Here is an 18,355-nt window from a genome sequence, read left to right as displayed (position 1 = left end):
CCTCAAACCACGGTAACACTACACCTACCCACGGCACCCCCCCAACCGCACCTACTGCGCATGCAGTACACCCACCCACAACCACCCCTCGCCCACCCGCAGTACCCTCGCAACCGCCCCTCACCCACTCGCAAAACCACTGCACCCCCGCAACTCCACCACCTGCAGTGCACCCGCCCCTCCTACACCCACAGCACCATCCAAACACCCTCCACCACCTGACCCAACCCTGCACTCGCCACTCCTTCACCCACGGCACCCACGCACCTAGACCTCCTCAACCCGCAGTACCCCCGCACCCAGTTGGACCAACACGGCATAGCTGTCCTCTCCGGTAACAGTTACACCAGAAAGATAACGCGATGATCCCCTATTACCCGTCATAAGGCTGCAACGTTTCTGTGTACAAGGAGTAAATGTCCAGCCACAGTATGTTCTAGCAGCCTTTGACGTCAGAATATCTGCTCTTGGTTCCAGGGGGCGGATCAGGACTTGGCAATGCTGCAGGACACATGATAAATATAGTGGATTAGAAATAAAGAGAACTCTTTCAAACACTGTTTAGTCCAAGTGTAAATTTCAGAACAGTCCCAATTATTTAAGATAGGTGGTGGTGACAATATCCAATTCTTGGCATTCAACTTTCTTTTGATCCATCTGGTAGCATTGTATTAAGCAAACAGGTAATCTGCCTACGTCACTCCCTCTCCCCCGATGTGTGCTCCCATCTCTTCAACCCGTTCCTCTAGATTGGCTCTGTCCGGTCCTCCTTCAAATATGAGCCTATGTCACCAAACCTTAAGAAATTCTCAGTTGACTATAGCTAGGTTTGTCTTCACCCCCTAGTTCCATGTGAGTATAGCTCACCAACCCCTCACAATGCCCCTTTCCTCATCTTGACCATCTCTTATCTGGCTTCAACTTCATCCACTTAAACTGCCCTCACCACGGTCACCAATAACATGCTTACTGTCCAGGGCCATCTCACACGTCTCATCCTTATTGATCTGTCTGCCGCTTTTGACACCATAAACCATTTTTTCCTCCTTCAACTCTTCCACTCCATCAACATATTTGACTCTGTCCTCTCATGGATTCTCCTGCCTTCTTTACAGACTCAACTTACCCTTTCTTTACTCTACCTTTAGGCATTAGCCCAGGATAAATTCTTGAGCCTTCTTTCAAGGTCATCCCTCCCTCTCTCTCTGTGTTGATACTATCACTGTACTATCCCCCAAGTCCAATGTCTTGGTTCCATACTCTATTTCACTCCTCATATTAGGGCCATCTCTCTGCTGATTGGCTTTTTGTGTCAGATGTTCTGAAGACTGTGTGCCATTGGTGAGGCAGTAGTCACCTGACCACTTTGAACATAGCAGAGAGCGGAGCCAGTGGGATCCACTTTTATGAAGGTGCCAGTACAGCTTAGAACTTCACTGTGAATGCACTACAGATAGCACCAGAGTGACAAGTGGTAGAGTGGTAGACTCTCGGAGATCCATATAACCGCTGCATAAGGACCTGTGTTTGTTAGTGTTGAGGTGTAGTTCCGGGGAAGACACAATGACCTGTGAAACAGACTACCCCAACCCAAGTCTCAGGGCCTCTGTCTAGGGTTTTCTAGTCACATCTGGTGGCATAGCCAGGAATTAATTAGGTCATTTTGCATGGGGCTGGATGTCCCCATGCAAACGCAGGTGGGTCGAAGCCTGCACAGGGTGGATGGCTGATGTCACATGACGTCATCTCCCACCCCGTTTGGCCATCTCCGGTGCAGATAAAAGTCAGTTCGGAAGGATTTTTCACCCATACCGCTGCATCTGAATGGATGTGCCAGCGAACACATCAATTCGCATGCCACTGCGGCCATTTGCTCGGCGCAGGGGGCGGGAGCTTCCGCTCGTACGGTGGGTGGAGTATTTTATGCTGCGTACTGAGCCAACCTGAATCACCCTTTGTTTGCCAATTTGAAACTTTCTCAAATCTATTAATGACACTGAATTAGGCCCAACAGCACGCAAAAACTAATTTTACAAGAAAGCGAAACACACAGTAAGAGAATATTGGTACTTGTTTCCTAGCACGGCCACAATCGCGGCCATCGGGGGTAATTTTTAGTGGCCTGCGACGCGACCGACGCGATGCCCCCGATTTTTCCATTGAAATGCATTGAAAACAGTGAAAATCGGGTCGGTCGCGTCGTGTGCGGCTAAAAATGCTTAAATGGTCCACACGCGATGGCCCCGATTTCCCCATAGGGAACAATGTTAAATGGGTAGCTTTACCCGAGATGACCGCGATTTCCCATAGGAAACAATGTTAAATGGGTCAATTTACCCAAATCATCATAGGGAAGAATGGTAAATGGGCCAGAAACCCCCCAAAAAAACCCTGACCAGTGAAATGTACCCCCAAAAGTAGTTTACGCCACCCCGCGATCAACGTGAACCCGAAGCGTGGCGAGCGCAGCGAGCCCGCGAGGAGTGGCGGTACGCGTCCTCCGACCTTTTCATACCCCCACTATCCACGTCGGCGTGGAGTTGAGAATAGAATAGTGTGGCGAGAGCAGCGAGCCACCGAGCCCGAAGCGTGGCGAGCGCAGCGAGCCCCGCGAGGGGACGCGGATACCTTCACAGGTAAACGCATCCCTTCGCGGGCTTCACAGGTGTCCGCGTCGCCATGGACACCTTGGAAGCCCGCAAGGGGACGCGTATAACTGTGAAGGTATCCGCGTCCGCTCGCCACGCTTCGGGCTCGGTGGCTCGCCACACTATTCTATTCTCAACTCCACGCTGACGTGGATAGTGGGGGTATGAAAAGGTCGGAGGACGCGTACCGCCGCCACGCTTCGGGTTCACGTTGATCGCGGGGTGGCGCCTAGTACTTTTGGGGGGACATTTTAATGTTCAGGGGTGTTTTTGGCCCATTTACCATTGTTCCCTATGATAATTTGGGTAAATTGATCCATTTCACATTGTTTCCTATGGGAAATCGGGGTCATCGCGGGTAAATTGAGGCATTTAACATTGTTCTCTATGGGGAAATCGCAGGCATCGCGTCTGGCCCATCGCACCCGATTTTTTAGTGCATGCGATGGCCCAGATTTTACCCCCGATGCCCGCGATTATGATCGTTGTGGCCGTGCTAGGAAACAAGTACAGGTACACCACCGATTTTCCGGCATCATTGGTTCCAGTGCCATGCCGGATTATCGATTTTGCCGGATTATCGAAGGATTTCTAGTTTTTACTAATTTTGCACCTTCAGTACATTTCTAAAGCAATAAATAGTCAAATATATGCTACAGCATAATATTAATGAATGAATAAACACAGTAGTGTATGCAAAACTGTTTATTACAGTGTACTAAGTGCTTTATAAGCAAAACAGGTATCAGGTATATTTTGAACAAACATTAACAGTAATGGCCCCCATACACTAGCCGATTTTGGTCAGATTTCAGCCAGATCAGTCGGATCTGGCCGAAATCGGACCAAAATCGGCTAGTTTTGATGTTCCCTCAGATCCGATGCGCGGTCCCATCTGCGTCGGGTGGTCGGACCTGCTGCACGTCCGACCACCCGACTTGGGACCTAGTGGGGCGGCGCGGCGGTGGAGGGAGCAGGGGGGGCTGGGGACGCTGCGGGGGACACAGGCGGCATAGAGCCGGGCAGGGGGAGCCGGCCGGGAGCTGTCAGTAATGAATAAAAAAAAAAGCCCATACAATGAATGGGCGGCCTGTGATTGGCTGAGCGCTCTCTCAGCCAGTCAGCAATTGGCTGAGAGAGCGCTCAGCAGCCAATCACAGGCCGCCCATTCATTGTATGGGCTTTTTTTTTTATTCATTACTGACAGCTCCCGGCCGGCTCCCCCTGCCCGGCTCTATGCCGCCTGTGTCCCCCGCAGCGTCCCCAGCCCCCCCTGCTCCCTCTACCGCCTCAACGCTGTCCCCCGCAGCGTCCCTAGCAGCGGGGGACACAGACGTGTCCCCAGCAGCGGGGGACACAGACGTGTCACCAGCAGCGTCCCCAGCCCCCCCTGCTCCCTCTACCGCCTCGCACAGACACTGTCCCCCGCAGCGTCCCCAGCAGCGGGGGACACAGACGTGTCCCCCGCAGCGTCCCCAGCCCCCCAGCTCCCACCTCTGTAGCCCCCCCTGCTCCCCGGGTTTTTTACATGTGATAAATCGAGACGATTTATCACATGTAAAAAATGGCACATCAAGTGCCAATCTAATCAAGCTCCCCCGGGGAGCAGCCGGGGAAGCTCAGGGGGAAGTCGGGGGCGACTTGTCCTACGGACAAGTCGCCCTAGTGTATGGGGGCCTTAAGTGCAGTATGAATGAAAGTCTTGCTGGGACCTTGGAAGCCATATCTGCCCCACTGCTGCCTGCTGTGTCACCTGCAGTGTCCTTGGAAGCTTTACCCAGTGCCACTTGTTTATACTGTATCTTCCACCCATGTGCGGTACTTGCTGGGATCTTGGACGCCATATCAGCCCCACTGCTGCCTGCTGTGTCACCTGCGGGATCCTTGGAAGCTGTACACAGTGGCACTTGCTCATGCTGTGTGTTCTGCCGATGTGCGGTACTGGCTTTGACCTCAGACACCATGATGCTTCCTGTGTCACCTGCAGTGTCCACGGAAGCTGTAATCACTGACACTTGCGCCTATTGCGTGTTACGCCCATGCACAGAAAGTGTTCCTGGATTAAAAGAGTTCATAAACCTCTTTTAATCTGGACAATTTACAATTTTGCTTTGTCCGGATTAAAAGAGGTCCCTAAACTTCTTTAATCCGGACAAATCAAAATTGTCCGGATTAAAAGAGGTTCCGGACCAAAGGTTGCCGGAAAATCGGTGGTGTACCTGTACCAGAATATTAATTGTCTTGAGCATTGATGATTTATTTCAGTGATACAAATATTTTATGAAGCTTGCAAGAATGATTTCTCCTCCCCTCGCTAATCCTCCTGTTGATGGTGCCTTTCAGTTCCACCTGTGTGTTTCGGATGTGACGGTCCCCCTGGCCTGGCTGCTGTTACAGTTGCTAGGATCTACGCATTGTGTGTAATTTACTAAGATGTGAGATTTATTTCAGATGGGATGTTGCTATGGGCAAACAATCAGATACGATCTATTATCTTCTAGAACTTGCTAAATAAATAAGCAGTAGATTCTCATTGGTTGCCCATGGCAACATCTCATCTCAGTAAATTTCCCCCAGTGTGTCTGCAGTCGAAACTCCCAGCGTTGGGCAAGAAGACCGGTCTGTGGGAAAATTCGGGAAGACAAAGAACTAATCCTGCCCAGTGGATTTCAGTCTTTTTTAAACAAAGCAAAAGCTAATTACACATTTTCTTCGTCTATTGAAGGATACGGCGGCAAAGTGCGCGGTCTGTGCCTGTGATTAACTTATTCTGTCCTCATGTGAAGGCCACAGTTATCGGCAGGAACAGATAAGATGCAGATTAGTTCAACTACTCAAAACATCATACAAAGTGTAGTAATAAGTATAATATAAAATAAATACAAAAGTAACACTCATAAATACAATATTTGTACATGGTATACTATCACTATAAAATATCCTGATTTGCACTCTGGTAGATAGGTATATAGGTGCTAAATACTGGTCGGGGTGTCTGTGAATTATGGGCCCGATTCAGACCCTTTTGCAGTGCTGGCCGTTCGCAACAACATTGACATGCGGCTAGCGTTTGTAGGGGAGCACCCCAGCGTTTTCTGTGAGTGAAGCAGAAAAACGCAGGTGGCTCCGGGGTGTTGGGAGGGAGGCTGACTCAGCGGCGACCCCGATCTCCCCAGTGCCATCGCAGCGCTGACTATGTCCTGGCTTACCTGGCTGCTGCACATGGGGGGAGGTGGGGGGAGGTGGGGGGTGATGCTCCTTTAAAATAAAATGGGCAGACTCGCCCAAAGCCCCACACCTCCAGGAACTCCAAGGCGATAGCCCTATGTTTCTCTATGATATAGAACAATATATATATGACTTGTTAAGTCCATAATGTGTTCTCCCGGTGATATTAGGTAAAGAGTTATGGTTTCCTTTGAATCTCCCCTTGATATACAGCAGCGGTATAAACACACTAAGACTCAGGCTCTCAGATCACTCCACACTCTGGTGTAACTTGGCTCGGAGTCAGCCATTATCTTCCATCCCTTTGTAGGAGTACAGTACGGTCATTTCTAGTAGCTGAACGTATCACTGTACAATAAATCATTATAGGAAATAGATAACTTCAAAGAACTTCAAAGTGGAAACTCTAAATCTTCCTTTCTTAGCAAAAGACTAAATCTAGACGAGCATACTAAACCTGTTCCGTGGTTACGCTGTACAAAACCCATTCTGTATATTCTATGTAGTCGTTATTGAATAACAAATACAGGGGACATCTATCAAAACTTGGGGGGTGAGTCTAGTTGGGTCGCTAAGCTGCTAAAATTTGCTGCTTAGCGAGCCTTCTAACACAGCCATCCGGGCATGCGAATCCCCGCCGCTTTGCAAATGGACATTGTGCATAAATATCCATTTGCAGGGTAGAGTACGGGGGGGCAAAATCATTCATGGTCATCACGCCGGGCGTCCCCATGCGAGCATCCATTGTATATTCAAAAAGGGGAGTCACACCTAATGCCACTCCAAACATCACTGTCCTGGACTCACTGGCAGTTGATGTGACCCCCCTCTTTGAATTTTGGACTGTGCTGGAGTCCAACCTCTGTAACTGCCACTGGCAGGGAAGTCCAGGAACAGAGCATTTGTACCTAATGGAATGGGTCATGTTGGAGGGTATGGGTGGAGCATGACACGTCCCCTCAATGGCACGCCTTGCAAAATTCTACTACCAATTATAATATCCATGATTTCAAAAGTAGGAATGTATGTACCTTATATTTCACACTAGCAATCGGTCGTGTAACAATGGCACTACAATCCAAGTGGTGGCTTGGGGGAGCAGGCACTGTGGGGGTCATGGTTTCTGCAGATTTCAAGGGGTCTGTCTGTGATTATGCACTCTACTGAAAATGTTCCTCCAAAAATGGCTGCTGCCTTGGAGGAGACAGTTCTAGAGGTCCTACTGGACAGATGGATAGATGGGTAGTATATTATGCTACAAGACTGTTACAGATACGGGTAGCTATATACTGTAGATTGCCCCTAGCTTTGAGCATGTATACCCCTGGCAACAAGCGTGAAACCCACTGGTAACAATCAAGAAACCACTGGCAATGATTAAGAAACTCCTGGAAAAGAAGCATGAAACCCCTAGCAATGCGCATGTTACCCCTGGCAACGAGCATGAACCCCCTGGCAATGAGCATGAAACCACTGACAACAAGCATGAAACCCCTGGCAACGAGCATGAAATCCCTAGCAACGAGCATGAAACCCCTGACAACGAGCATGAAACCCCTGACAACGAGCATGTAACTCCTGGCCACGAGCATGAAACGCATGGCAATGAGCATTCAGGTAAGAAAAGCTATAATAAATGTATGGGGGGAATTTGAGTGTCAGGGGATGCAACATTTCTAGTTACCCCACTGCTATCAATCTGAAAGACCTTTTAAGTGTATATCTTCAATAACATCTGCATTATATTATATTACTGTATACCAGTTATACAAGGCAAACATGTGAGATTCCGGCACCTTGGCTACCAAACTGCTCATCTCCGCTATGGTCATAAGAAAGTCTCTACCCCAGAGATCTGCAGGATAATTACCTTGGTTGACATCTCCAGAGCTGGACATCTGTATTAAACACTGATGTGTCAGACACATGTTTGTGGTAGAGGTGAAGGCCCCAGGCTTCTGTGCCAGGGTACTTTTGTTCCTGGCTTGCCAATGTAGTCAGCTCAGTCTTCTGGCCCATCACAATGATCTCCTCTGCCCTGGTCGGCCAGCTGGAGCTCGCTTTAACCTGCTCAGGGTAGTTTGGAGCATTCAAAACCGGCAGGGCACAAGTATCTTCTGGGTCATGACAGGCTCCCAGCGTTCTTATCAAGATGAACTTCTAGTCTGAATCCTAAACTGTGTTTATTTAAATTTGTAATCCCACTAAGTACTCAAATAGCTAACGGAGGTATTTAACAGGGAGCCAGAACACTGCATGGTGGCGGCAGGAATTCCAGAACACTTTTACTACTGCGTAATAATAATACGCAGTAAGAGGGGAAATTTACTGAACGTCACACTTTGGATGTGGTTTTCCGCATCCGCTGGCAAAGACTACAAGAACCAGCATGCACCTGGCCACAAAAGCTTATGCGCTGCAGCACAACAAGCATGCAATGCCAGTATCCCATATGATGGATTCATACCTCCCAACATTTCCATTTGAGAAATCAGGATGCTTGCGCGGCACAGCCATGTGGCCTATGTCACAGGGGCGTGACCTACACGGGGATGCAGCGGCCGCAAGCCATGCCCCCATTTTCATCAGTACGGGGGCATGGCCAACATTGTGTAAACTGCTGCCATGCCCCCTTCCCCTCTGAATAGACGGGGGATTCCAAAATGCCCCCCTCCGTGGAACACTGTCGGCCCTGCGTGGGACGAGGGACCATCCCAGAAAAGCGGGACAGTTGGGATGTATGTGTATTTACATAGTTACATAGTTACATAGTAGGTAAGGCTGAAAAAAGACTTGCGTCCATCTAGTTCAACCTGGTATAGATATCCATTGCTGATTTGGTAGGTTCTGGTATTTTACAGACAAATTATATTTCTTATTTGTACCCATGGATGTTTTTCTCCAGTAAATGTTTGTCCAACTTTGCCTTGAACGCATTTAATGAGCCAGCCGTTACCACCTCTCTGGGAAGAGAGTTCCAGAGTTTGACTGTTCTGACCGTAAAGAAATTCTTTCTACTAGCTGAATGAAATCTTTTTTCTTCTAATCTATACTCATGCCCTCGCGTCCTAGATTCCTTTCTAGTAGAAAATAGGGTGTGTGACAGTTCCTTATATTGGCCCTTGATATACTTGTACATGTTGAGCATGTCCCCCCTTAAACGTCTCTTTTCTAATGTAAATAGTCCCAAATTGCTTAATCTCTCCCCGTAGCTTAAATTCTCCATTCCCCTAATAAGCTTTGTTGCTCGCCTTTGGACTTTTTCTAATTCTATGATGTCCTTTTTATAGTGTGGGGCCCAGAACTGTACTCCATACTCTAGGTGAGGTCTCACCAATGCTTTATATAGTGGCATAATTACCCTTGAGTCCCTAGTTTCCATTCCCCTCTTAATACATGCCAGAATTTTGTTGGCCTTTTTTGTAGCTACATTACAATGGGCACTACATCCTAGATTGCTGTCTATTTGGACTCCTAGATCCTTTTCAAGTATGGAATTACCCAGTTCCTCTCCGCTAAGGTTGTAACTTGCACACTGGTTGTGTCTCCCAAGGTGCATAACCTTACATTTATCTACATTGAACCTCATCTTCCATTTTTTTGCCCACTCATCTAGAATTGCAAGATCATTTTGAAGCATGGTGACATCTTCTGGTGATTTGATGACTTTGCTAAGTTTTGTATCGTCCGCAAAGATGGATACATTGCTGAGTAACCCTATCCCAATATCGTTAATAAAAATGTTAAACAAAATGGGCCCCAAAACCGAACCCTGGGGTACTCCACTTAGTACCGGTATCATATCTGATACGGCACCATTCACAACCACTCTTTGTTCTCTATTACATAGCCAATTCCCTACCCATCTGCAGATATTTTCACCCAATCCTAGGTTCTCCATTTTATTAATCAATCTCTTGTGTGGGACAGTATCAAATGCTTTAGCGAAATCTAGGAAAATCACATCTACAGCATTTCCATTATCGAGGTTTTTGCTAACCTCTTCATAGAACCCTAGTAGATTAGTTTGGCATGAACGATTTTTCACGAACCCATGTTGGTTAGTACTGAGTAGACGGTGATGATCTAAATATTCCTGAATACCATCCCTTAAAAATCCTTCAAATAGTTTACCCACAATTGATGTTAAACTAACGGGTCTGTAATTAGCGGGATCTTCCTTTTTTCCTTTTTTGAATATTGGCACTACCTCTGCTATTCTCCAATCTTTTGGTACTATACCTGACGATAGTGACTTGCTAAAGATATAATGTAGGGGGGTAGCTAGTTCATCCCTTAATTCCATTAATACCCTCGGATGAATCCCATCTGGCCCTGGTGACTTATTTGTTTTTAGTTTGCTTAGCCTCAGTATTATTTCCTTTGGCGTGAAATCCACAATGAGATCTGGCTTATTTGTCCCATTTGTGGTAAATGTTCGTTTCACAGTCTGCTCTCCCTTAGTAAATACTGATGAGAAGAACTCATTTAACAGTTTTGCTTTTCCCTTGTCCTCAGTAACACTTTTTCCACTAGTATCAGTTAGTGGGCCTATGTTTTCCTTAATTAAACGTTTACTATTTATGTATTTAAAAAACTTCTTTGGGTTCGTTTTGCTTTCAGTGGCTATGCGCTCTTCATATAATATTTTAGCTGCTTTGATTACCCCTTTACAAGTTTTGTTTGATTCTTTGTATTTTGCGAACGCCTCCTCATTCAAGTTATTTTTATAGAATTTAAAGGCTCTGGTTTTATTGTTGATAGCTGACCTTACTTCTTTGTCCAACCATGGTGGCTTTTTTTTGTTGAATTTACCTTTAGTTACTTTAGGAATGTATTCAATAGTTAGTGAATCAAGCACCTTTTTTAGAGTATCCCACATTTCCTCTGCATTTTTTCCCTCCATAACAGTTTCCCACCCAATTCCTGTTAGAGCTTCCCTGAATAATTCAAAGTTCGCTTTTCTGAAGTTTAGTATTTTTGCAGATCCTTCTTGATGTAATTTACTGAAGTTGATTTCCAGTGAAACCATATTGTGATCACTATTCCCTAATTGTTCAATTACTTTTGTGTTTGAAACTAAGTCTGTGTTATTTGTTAATACTAAGTCCAAGAGCGCCTCATCACGAGTTGGAGTTTCTACCGTTTGTGTAATAAACTGGTCTTTAAGTAAACTTAAGAACCCATTGCTTCTTGCTGATTTACCTGTTTCGTTTTCCCAATCAATGTCGGGTAAATTAAAATCCCCCATAATTAATACCTGACCCTGATTTGATGCTTGTTTGATTTGGTTTAGAAGAAGAGACTCTTCCCTTTCATTTATATTTGGTGGTCTATAGCATACCCCTATTATAAATTTGTTTTTTGGTTTCTTATTATTGTCGGTTATCTCTGCCCACACTGTCTCCGAGTTGTCGTCTTCCAGGTCTGTGCTCATATTTTTCTCACATGATGTTAAGTTATTATTTACATATAGGCACACACCCCCGCCCCTTCTATTTTCCCTGTCTTTCCTGTAGAGTGTATATCCCTCCATGTTTAATGCCCAGTCATGCGACTCATTACACCATGTTTCTGTAATACCAATGATGTCGTAGTCATCCCTACTGATCACCGTTTCAAGCTCCCCGATTTTACTCACTAAGCTTCTTGCATTAGCCAGTAAGCATTTTAATTTATGTTTATTTCTAGATATGGCTCTAATATTGTGATTAGTTTCTCCCCAGGACCCATTTGAATTCATTACTAGCTTCCTCTTTCCCCTCTCCCCTTCAATAGACTCTCTACAGGCCTCCCCACCATGCACACTGCCTGCCCTCTCCATAGTTCCGGGAATTCTTCCTCTGTCATTCACTCCTTCCCGTATACTAAGATCATCTGTACCTAAGAACTGTAATGGGGTAACGTGACTGTTACAACATAACATTTTATTACATGACATTCCTGATGCACCCTGAGAGTTACCCCCGATTATACCCTTGTTATGTCCCAGGACTTTGTCTATGTCTCCGTCCCCCCCTCCATCTCCTTCCCCCATATGATTCCTGATCCCAGTCCGGCTTCTCTCCCTGGTGTATTAAAAGGTCCAGGAGAACTACAGGCAGCACAGATCGGGTGGAAGTATTCTGTCACTGATTTTGGGGTATATTTATTATCAGGTGTTAGACGGATATGATTATCATTTTCTATTGCAGCAATTAATAAATGACAGATCACTGGAATCCAACATTTACCCCATAAGGCAGGCATGTCCAAACTGTGGCCCACCAGCTGTTGCGAAACTACACATCCCAGCATGCCTTGCCATAGTTTTAGCATTCCCTAATAGTAAAACTGTGGCAAGGCATGATGGGACTTGTAGTTTCACAACAGCTGGAGGGAGATAGTTTGGACGTGCCAGCCATAAGGGCTCCAATAGGCGCTTCATACAGGTGACCCATTTGGACCGGCAGAAGGGTCTCTCAAATACTTTAGGGTGGACTTTTGGCCATACAAGTCACTTAAGGCAAGGGGCGAAATGTAATAGGGTGCGTTTTTTTAGACTAAAAAAAAATCGCACCAAATCGCACCTTTAAAAATCGCGTTTTTTGCCGCGAATTCGCATATGTAATGAGATGCGAATTAGCGGCAAAAAATGCGATTTGCCGCGATTTGCCGCGATTTTTAGTCATGAAAATGTGCGCATTTTCAGTCATGAAAATGTGCGCATTTTCATAAATGCGATTTTGTGCTAAAAAAAAAAAGTAAAAAAAAAAATGGCGTGGGGTCCCCCCTCCTAAGCATAACCAGCCCCGGGCTCATTGAGCCGGACCTGGTTCCAAAAATACGGGGGGACAAAAAGCATAGGGGTCCCCCGTATTTCTGAAACCAGCCCCGGACTCTTGGACCGGTCCTGGTTCCAAAAATACGGGGGACAAAAAATCTGGGGGTCCCCCGTATTTTGAAACCAGCACCGGGCTCCAACAGCCCGCGGTGTCATGCCACAGCCGGGGGACACTTTTTATACAAGGTCCCCCGGCCAAAACATGAGCACCGTGGCTGGTCAGCCTTGGACGGGGTACCTGGAGGAGTGGGGACCCCCCCAATAAAGGGGTCCCCCCCCCCCAGGCTTCACCCGTCCAGGGCTGAAGCCCGGGGCTGTCACCGGCGTCCGTGGCCAGTGGACGCCGGCCTGATAGGGTTAAATCCATCATACATATCATTACATTGCTTTTTACCGGCGAACTACAAGTGCCAGCAGACCTCCCCCCGCATGCTGGGACTTGGAGAACCACAAGTCCCAGCATGCAGGGCATTAATGGGCCCGCTGGGACTTGTAGTCCACCTGTAAAAAGAATGTTTATAAAAAAACACACACACAGAGAAGTACAAGTTTATTACACACACACACCTCAATTTTACACCAGCGTTACTTACCATTCCTGGATCCAGCGCTGGTCTGGCTGCTTTACAGCCGGCTCCCCCCGCACTGACAGGCAGCGGGGAGAACCGCTTTCTCCGTTGCCTGTCACCGGCTTTCTCCGTAGCTTCTGTAGCTCTGTCCCAGTGCTACAGAGGCTGAGAGCGTGATTGGCTGAGCTACAGTATGCGTCTCCATGGAGACGCATAGCTCAGCCAATCAGGACTGAGCTATGCGTCTCCATGGAGACGCATACTGTAGCTCAGCCAATCACGCTCTCAGCCTCTGTAGCACTGGGACAGAGCTACAGAAGCTACGGAGAAAGCCGGTGACAGGCAACGGAGAAAGCGGTTCTCCCCGCTGCCTGTCAGTGCGGGGGGAGCCGGCTGTAAAGCAGCCAGACCAGCGCTGGATCCAGGAATGGTAAGTAACGCTGGTGTAAAATTGAGGTGTGTGTGTGTAATAAACTTGTACTTCTCTGTGTGTGTGTTTTTTATAAACATTCTTTTTACAGGTGGACTACAAGTCCCAGCGGGCCCATTAATGCCCTGCATGCTGGGACTTGTGGTTCTCCAAGTCCCAGCATGCGGGGGAGGTCTGCTGGCACTTGTAGTTCGCCGGTAAAAAGCAATGTAATGATATGTATGATGGATTTAACCCTATCAGGCCGGCGTCCAATGGCCACGGACGCCGGTGACAGCCCCGGGCTTCAGCCCTGGACGGGTGAAGCCTGGGGGGGGGGACCCCTTTATTGGGGGGTCCCCACTCCTCCAGGTACCCCGTCCAAGGCTGACCAGCCACGGTGCTCATGTTTTGGCCGGGGGACCTTGTATAAAAAGTGTCCCCCGGCTGTGGCATGACACCGCGGGCTGTTGGAGCCCGGTGCTGGTTTCAAAATACGGGGGACCCCCAGATTTTTTGTCCCCCGTATTTTTGGAACCAGGACCGGTCCAAGAGTCCGGGGCTGGTTTCAGAAATACGGGGGACCCCTATGCTTTTTGTTCCCCCGTATTTTTGGAACCAGGTCCGGCTCAATGAGCCCGGGGCTGGTTATGCTTAGGAGGGGGGACCCCACGCCGTTTTTTTTTTTATAAAAACACTTTTACACATTTTTATTAACAGAACCATGCACAGATCTCAATGATCTGTGCATGGTTCTGTCAAATTCGCCTGTCAGAACCTGGTCTATTTTTTTTGCGATTTTTGGTAACATTGACCAAAAATCGCACCCTATTACATTTGCGAGTTGTATACTTTATAATGGGAAAACATCTGGATGCGAATTGAAATGTGACTAAAAATCGCACTTCTAAAAGTGCGATTTCGCGGTAAAAAGTGCGATTTTTTACCGCGATTTTCAACCTATTAAATGTGCGATTTTCGGAAAATGTGCGATTTCGGCCGTTTTTGACCAAAAATCGCACATGTCTAAAAAATCGCACTCTATTACATTTCGCCCAAGGTGTCCCAAAATCCGCCATTACAGTCCATGTTTTAAGGAAAAGCGCAACGGAATATGCTGCGCTATATAAGAAACTGTTAATAAATAAATAAATAAATAAGGAAATCCATGTTTGAGCGCAGGTGACAATGAATTCTTACTTCAGTCAATTTGATTTAACCATCTGGACTCAAGCAGGGATATCCTTAAAAACAGGACTATAATGGGTAACTCTGCCTTAAGGCCCTTTCCTTTACGCCACAGTCCTTTGGACTGACTGTAGGGCAGGGGTGACCAAACCGGTCCTCGAGATCTACCAACGGTCCACGTTTTCCAATCACCTAGCTGGTGCACAGCTGTAGTCATTACTAACTGTCACATTCCCCAGATCACCTAGCTGGTGCACATCTGTAGTCATCACTAACTGTCACATTCCCCAGGACACCTAGCTGGTGCAAAGCTGTAGTCATTACTTATTGTCACATTTCCCAGATCACCTAGCTGGTGCACATCTGTAGTCATCACTAACTGTCACATTCCCCAGGACACCTAGCTGGTGCAAAGCTGTAGTCATTACTTATTGTCACATTCCCCAGGTCACCTAGCTGGTGCACAGCTGTAGTCATTACTAACTGTCAGGATTGGACGTGGCCAAGCCCCCATGAAAAAAATAAACGAGAGGGAGAAAGAGGACAGGCCACAGCTCAGCACAAGACACTAAACATTGTGTGCTGAGCTGGGGAGAGAGAGACTGCCTGACCTCTCTCCCCCACTGCCTGGCTTTCTGCAATAGGACCCAACAGAGCGGGTAAAAACTACCCGCTCCCCTCCTCTCTTGATGCCACTGGGTTTGGCCACCCCTGCTGCAAGGAGAACAGTCTCTGTGGTCAGACAGGCACATGGAAAGCCTGGACTCAGATTACAGGCAGAGGCTGGAGAGCCATCACACAACACACTCTCCAGATGGGGCTTTCAGTGCAGTAAGTACATACTGACTCTGGTAAGTATTCCACCTAGTTATATGTTTGTTACCTAGCTTCTGAGGGAGGCCATATGGATGGGGTAGAAACACACAATATATTATCTTAAGTTGCGGGGTCTTTTCCCCATATACTCTCTGCAAATATTGGATTCCAATCAGGAGCCGCTAGGCCGCAAGGCGGCCAATAGCGGCATTCGGGAGGCGGAGCCGCACGATGTACACAGAGTACCGTGCGTCTCCCTGTCCGGTCTGGTTTCGGGGTGTTCGGTTTGTTTTTTTGCCAAGACACTTACAGTACCTGGACTACGTCGCGCTGGGACAGGTGAGTATGGTTTCCTTCCACAGCTTCCTCAATGGATTTCGTCGGACTCCGGACCGCCGACAGCGAGGACGACATGGATCCAGAAGACGTCGACATGGACCAGAAGACGACACAGGAGGACCAGAAGACGACACAGGACCAGGGATACCTATGGGAAGAAGATAGGTAAGTATTAGTATGTGTGGGCTTTGTATGTATTAAAGTTTTATTTTAAAAGTGTGTCAGTGTGTTTTGTGTACTATTTTTTTAACTGTGGAACTACAAGTGCCAGCGGGCCCTTTAATGCCCAGCAGGCTGGGACTTGTGGTTCTCCAAGTCCCAGCTTGCTGGGGAGGCTTGCTGGCACTTGTAGTGCCACAGTAAAAAACAATAGATTAGTCTTTTTTTTACACCATAATCAGCCCGATGCCCACCGCCCAGGGGCATCGGGGACAGTACCAGGCTTCAGCCTGGTCAGGTAAGTCCTGGAGGGGGGGGACCCCTTCATTGGGGGGGTCCCCACTCCCCCAGGGCCCCTGGCCAGGCTGACCGGGCAGGGGGTTAATGTTTTGGCCGGGGGGACTTGTATAAAAAGTCTCCCCCCGGCTGTGACATTACCCTGCTGGCTGGTTGTGCCTGGGACTGGTTCTTGAAATACGGGGGACCCCTAGTTATTTTGTCCCCCGTATTTTGGGAACCAGCCCCGGACCTGGAGCCTGGGGCTGGTTGTTAAAAATCGGGGAACCCCTATTTGTCGGGTTCCCTGATTTTTAATTACCATCCCCGGCTCCTTCAGCCTGGTGCTGGTTTCGGCTGTGGGGGGGACCCCACGCCGTTTTTTTTTTAAATTTATTTAATTTTTCTATTTTTTTACACTGAAGCCTGCACGGATCTGACTGATCCGTGCAGGCTAAAACGCAAATAGAACAGGAAAATGGTGTTCTATTTTCCTGTCGTATTTGCGTGGGTGTTTCACACCACTTAGCAGCCGTATTGTCAGTACGGCTGCTTAGTACATCAGGAATCACCATTCTTTTGAATGGTGATTTCTGTCGTATCCTATCGATGGTGTAGGACATTCGTATTTGTAAATACAAATACGAATGTTCCATCTTTAGGACTACGAATTGTTGTATTTTTGGGATTGTAAATCCCGAAAATACAAATTCGTAAAAAAAAGGTGTATTTCTCCCTACGAATACACCTTTTTTCTACGAATCCATTTTGGTAAATGTCCCCCCAAATGACTGAACACTCATTTACTAAAAAAAGCTAAAGATGGTCAGTCATAGGCGCTCAAGCTTAAGGGCCAGATGTCTCAAGCTTCACAAAGTGATAAACTGGAGAGTGATAAACAGCCAGCCAATCATCTCCTACCTGTCATGGTCCAGGCTGGGTTTGAAAAATAACAGGTAAGAGCTGATTGGCCTGGTTGTTTATCACTCACCACTTTATCACTTTGTGAAGCTTGATACATCCGGCCCTATGTCTGTTCTCAAGATCCACTTCATCACAGTCATCCAGCAAGAGCCCAGTGCTGGTTTTTTAAACAGAAAGAAAGAAGTGAACCTCGAAACCAATTAAAGCTGCTGTATAAAGGGAGTGTGTAAGTCTCCCCGTATAGAAACAAAGGACAAAAAAGGGAGTATACAGCGCTGGGTATTAAAGTTTTATTTTAAAAGTGTGTCAGTGTGTTTTGTGTACTATTTTTTTAACTGTGGAACTACAAGTGCCAGCGGGCCCTTTAATGCCCAGCAGGCTGGGACTTGTGGTTCTCCAAGTCCCAGCTTGCTGGGGAGGCTTGCTGGCACTTGTAGTGCCACAGTAAAAAACAATAGATTAGTCTTTTTTTTACACCATAATCAGCCCGATGCCCACCGCCCAGGGGCATCGGGGACAGTACCAGGCTTCAGCCTGGTCAGGTAAGTCCTGGAGGGGGGGGACCCCTTCATTGGGGGGGTCCCCACTCCCCCAGGGCCCCTGGCCAGGCTGACCGGGCAGGGGGTTAATGTTTTGGCCGGGGGGACTTGTATAAAAAGTCTCCCCCCGGCTGTGACATTACCCTGCTGGCTGGTTGTGCCTGGTTCTTGAAATACGGGGGACCCCTAGTTATTTTGTCCCCCGTATTTTGGGAACCAGCCCCGGACCTGGAGCCTGGGGCTGGTTGTTAAAAATCGGGGAACCCCTATTTGTCGGGTTCCCTGATTTTTAATTACCATCCCCGGCTCCTTCAGCCTGGTGCTGGTTTCGGCTGTGGGGGGGACCCCACGCCGTTTTTTTTTTAAATTTATTTAATTTTTCTATTTTTTTACACTGAAGCCTGCACGGATCTGACTGATCCGTGCAGGCTAAAACG

General features: G+C 47.4%; 1 protein-coding gene across 4 annotated transcripts in view; it reads right to left on the bottom strand.

Annotated features, from left to right (window-relative positions):
• EPCIP (exosomal polycystin 1 interacting protein) overlaps window positions 1-18,355 on the bottom strand; it is a 52,520-nt gene that overhangs the window by 22,195 nt on the left and 11,970 nt on the right. Inside the window, exon 1 of one of the 4 annotated variants that reach the window (XM_083171811.1) lies at window positions 15,997-16,137. The exons of 1 other annotated variant lie outside the window; for it this stretch is intronic. In XM_083171811.1, the coding sequence (XP_083027937.1) occupies window positions 15,997-16,116 (120 nt within the window). In that variant the 5' untranslated portion in view covers window positions 16,117-16,137. Of the gene's footprint in view, window positions 1-377; window positions 482-7,746; window positions 8,006-15,996; window positions 16,138-18,355 lie in introns of those variants that run through there. 2 more of the 4 variants (XM_083171812.1, XM_083171815.1) reach the window with 2 other exon arrangements.

This window comes from Crinia signifera, chromosome 2 (assembly GCF_055691185.1).
Source record: "Crinia signifera chromosome 2, ASM5569118v1, whole genome shotgun sequence".
NCBI lineage: Eukaryota > Metazoa > Chordata > Amphibia > Anura > Myobatrachidae > Crinia > Crinia signifera.
The sequence above is the reverse complement of the archived record's forward strand: the minus strand, read 5'-3'. Positions and strand labels throughout refer to the sequence as shown.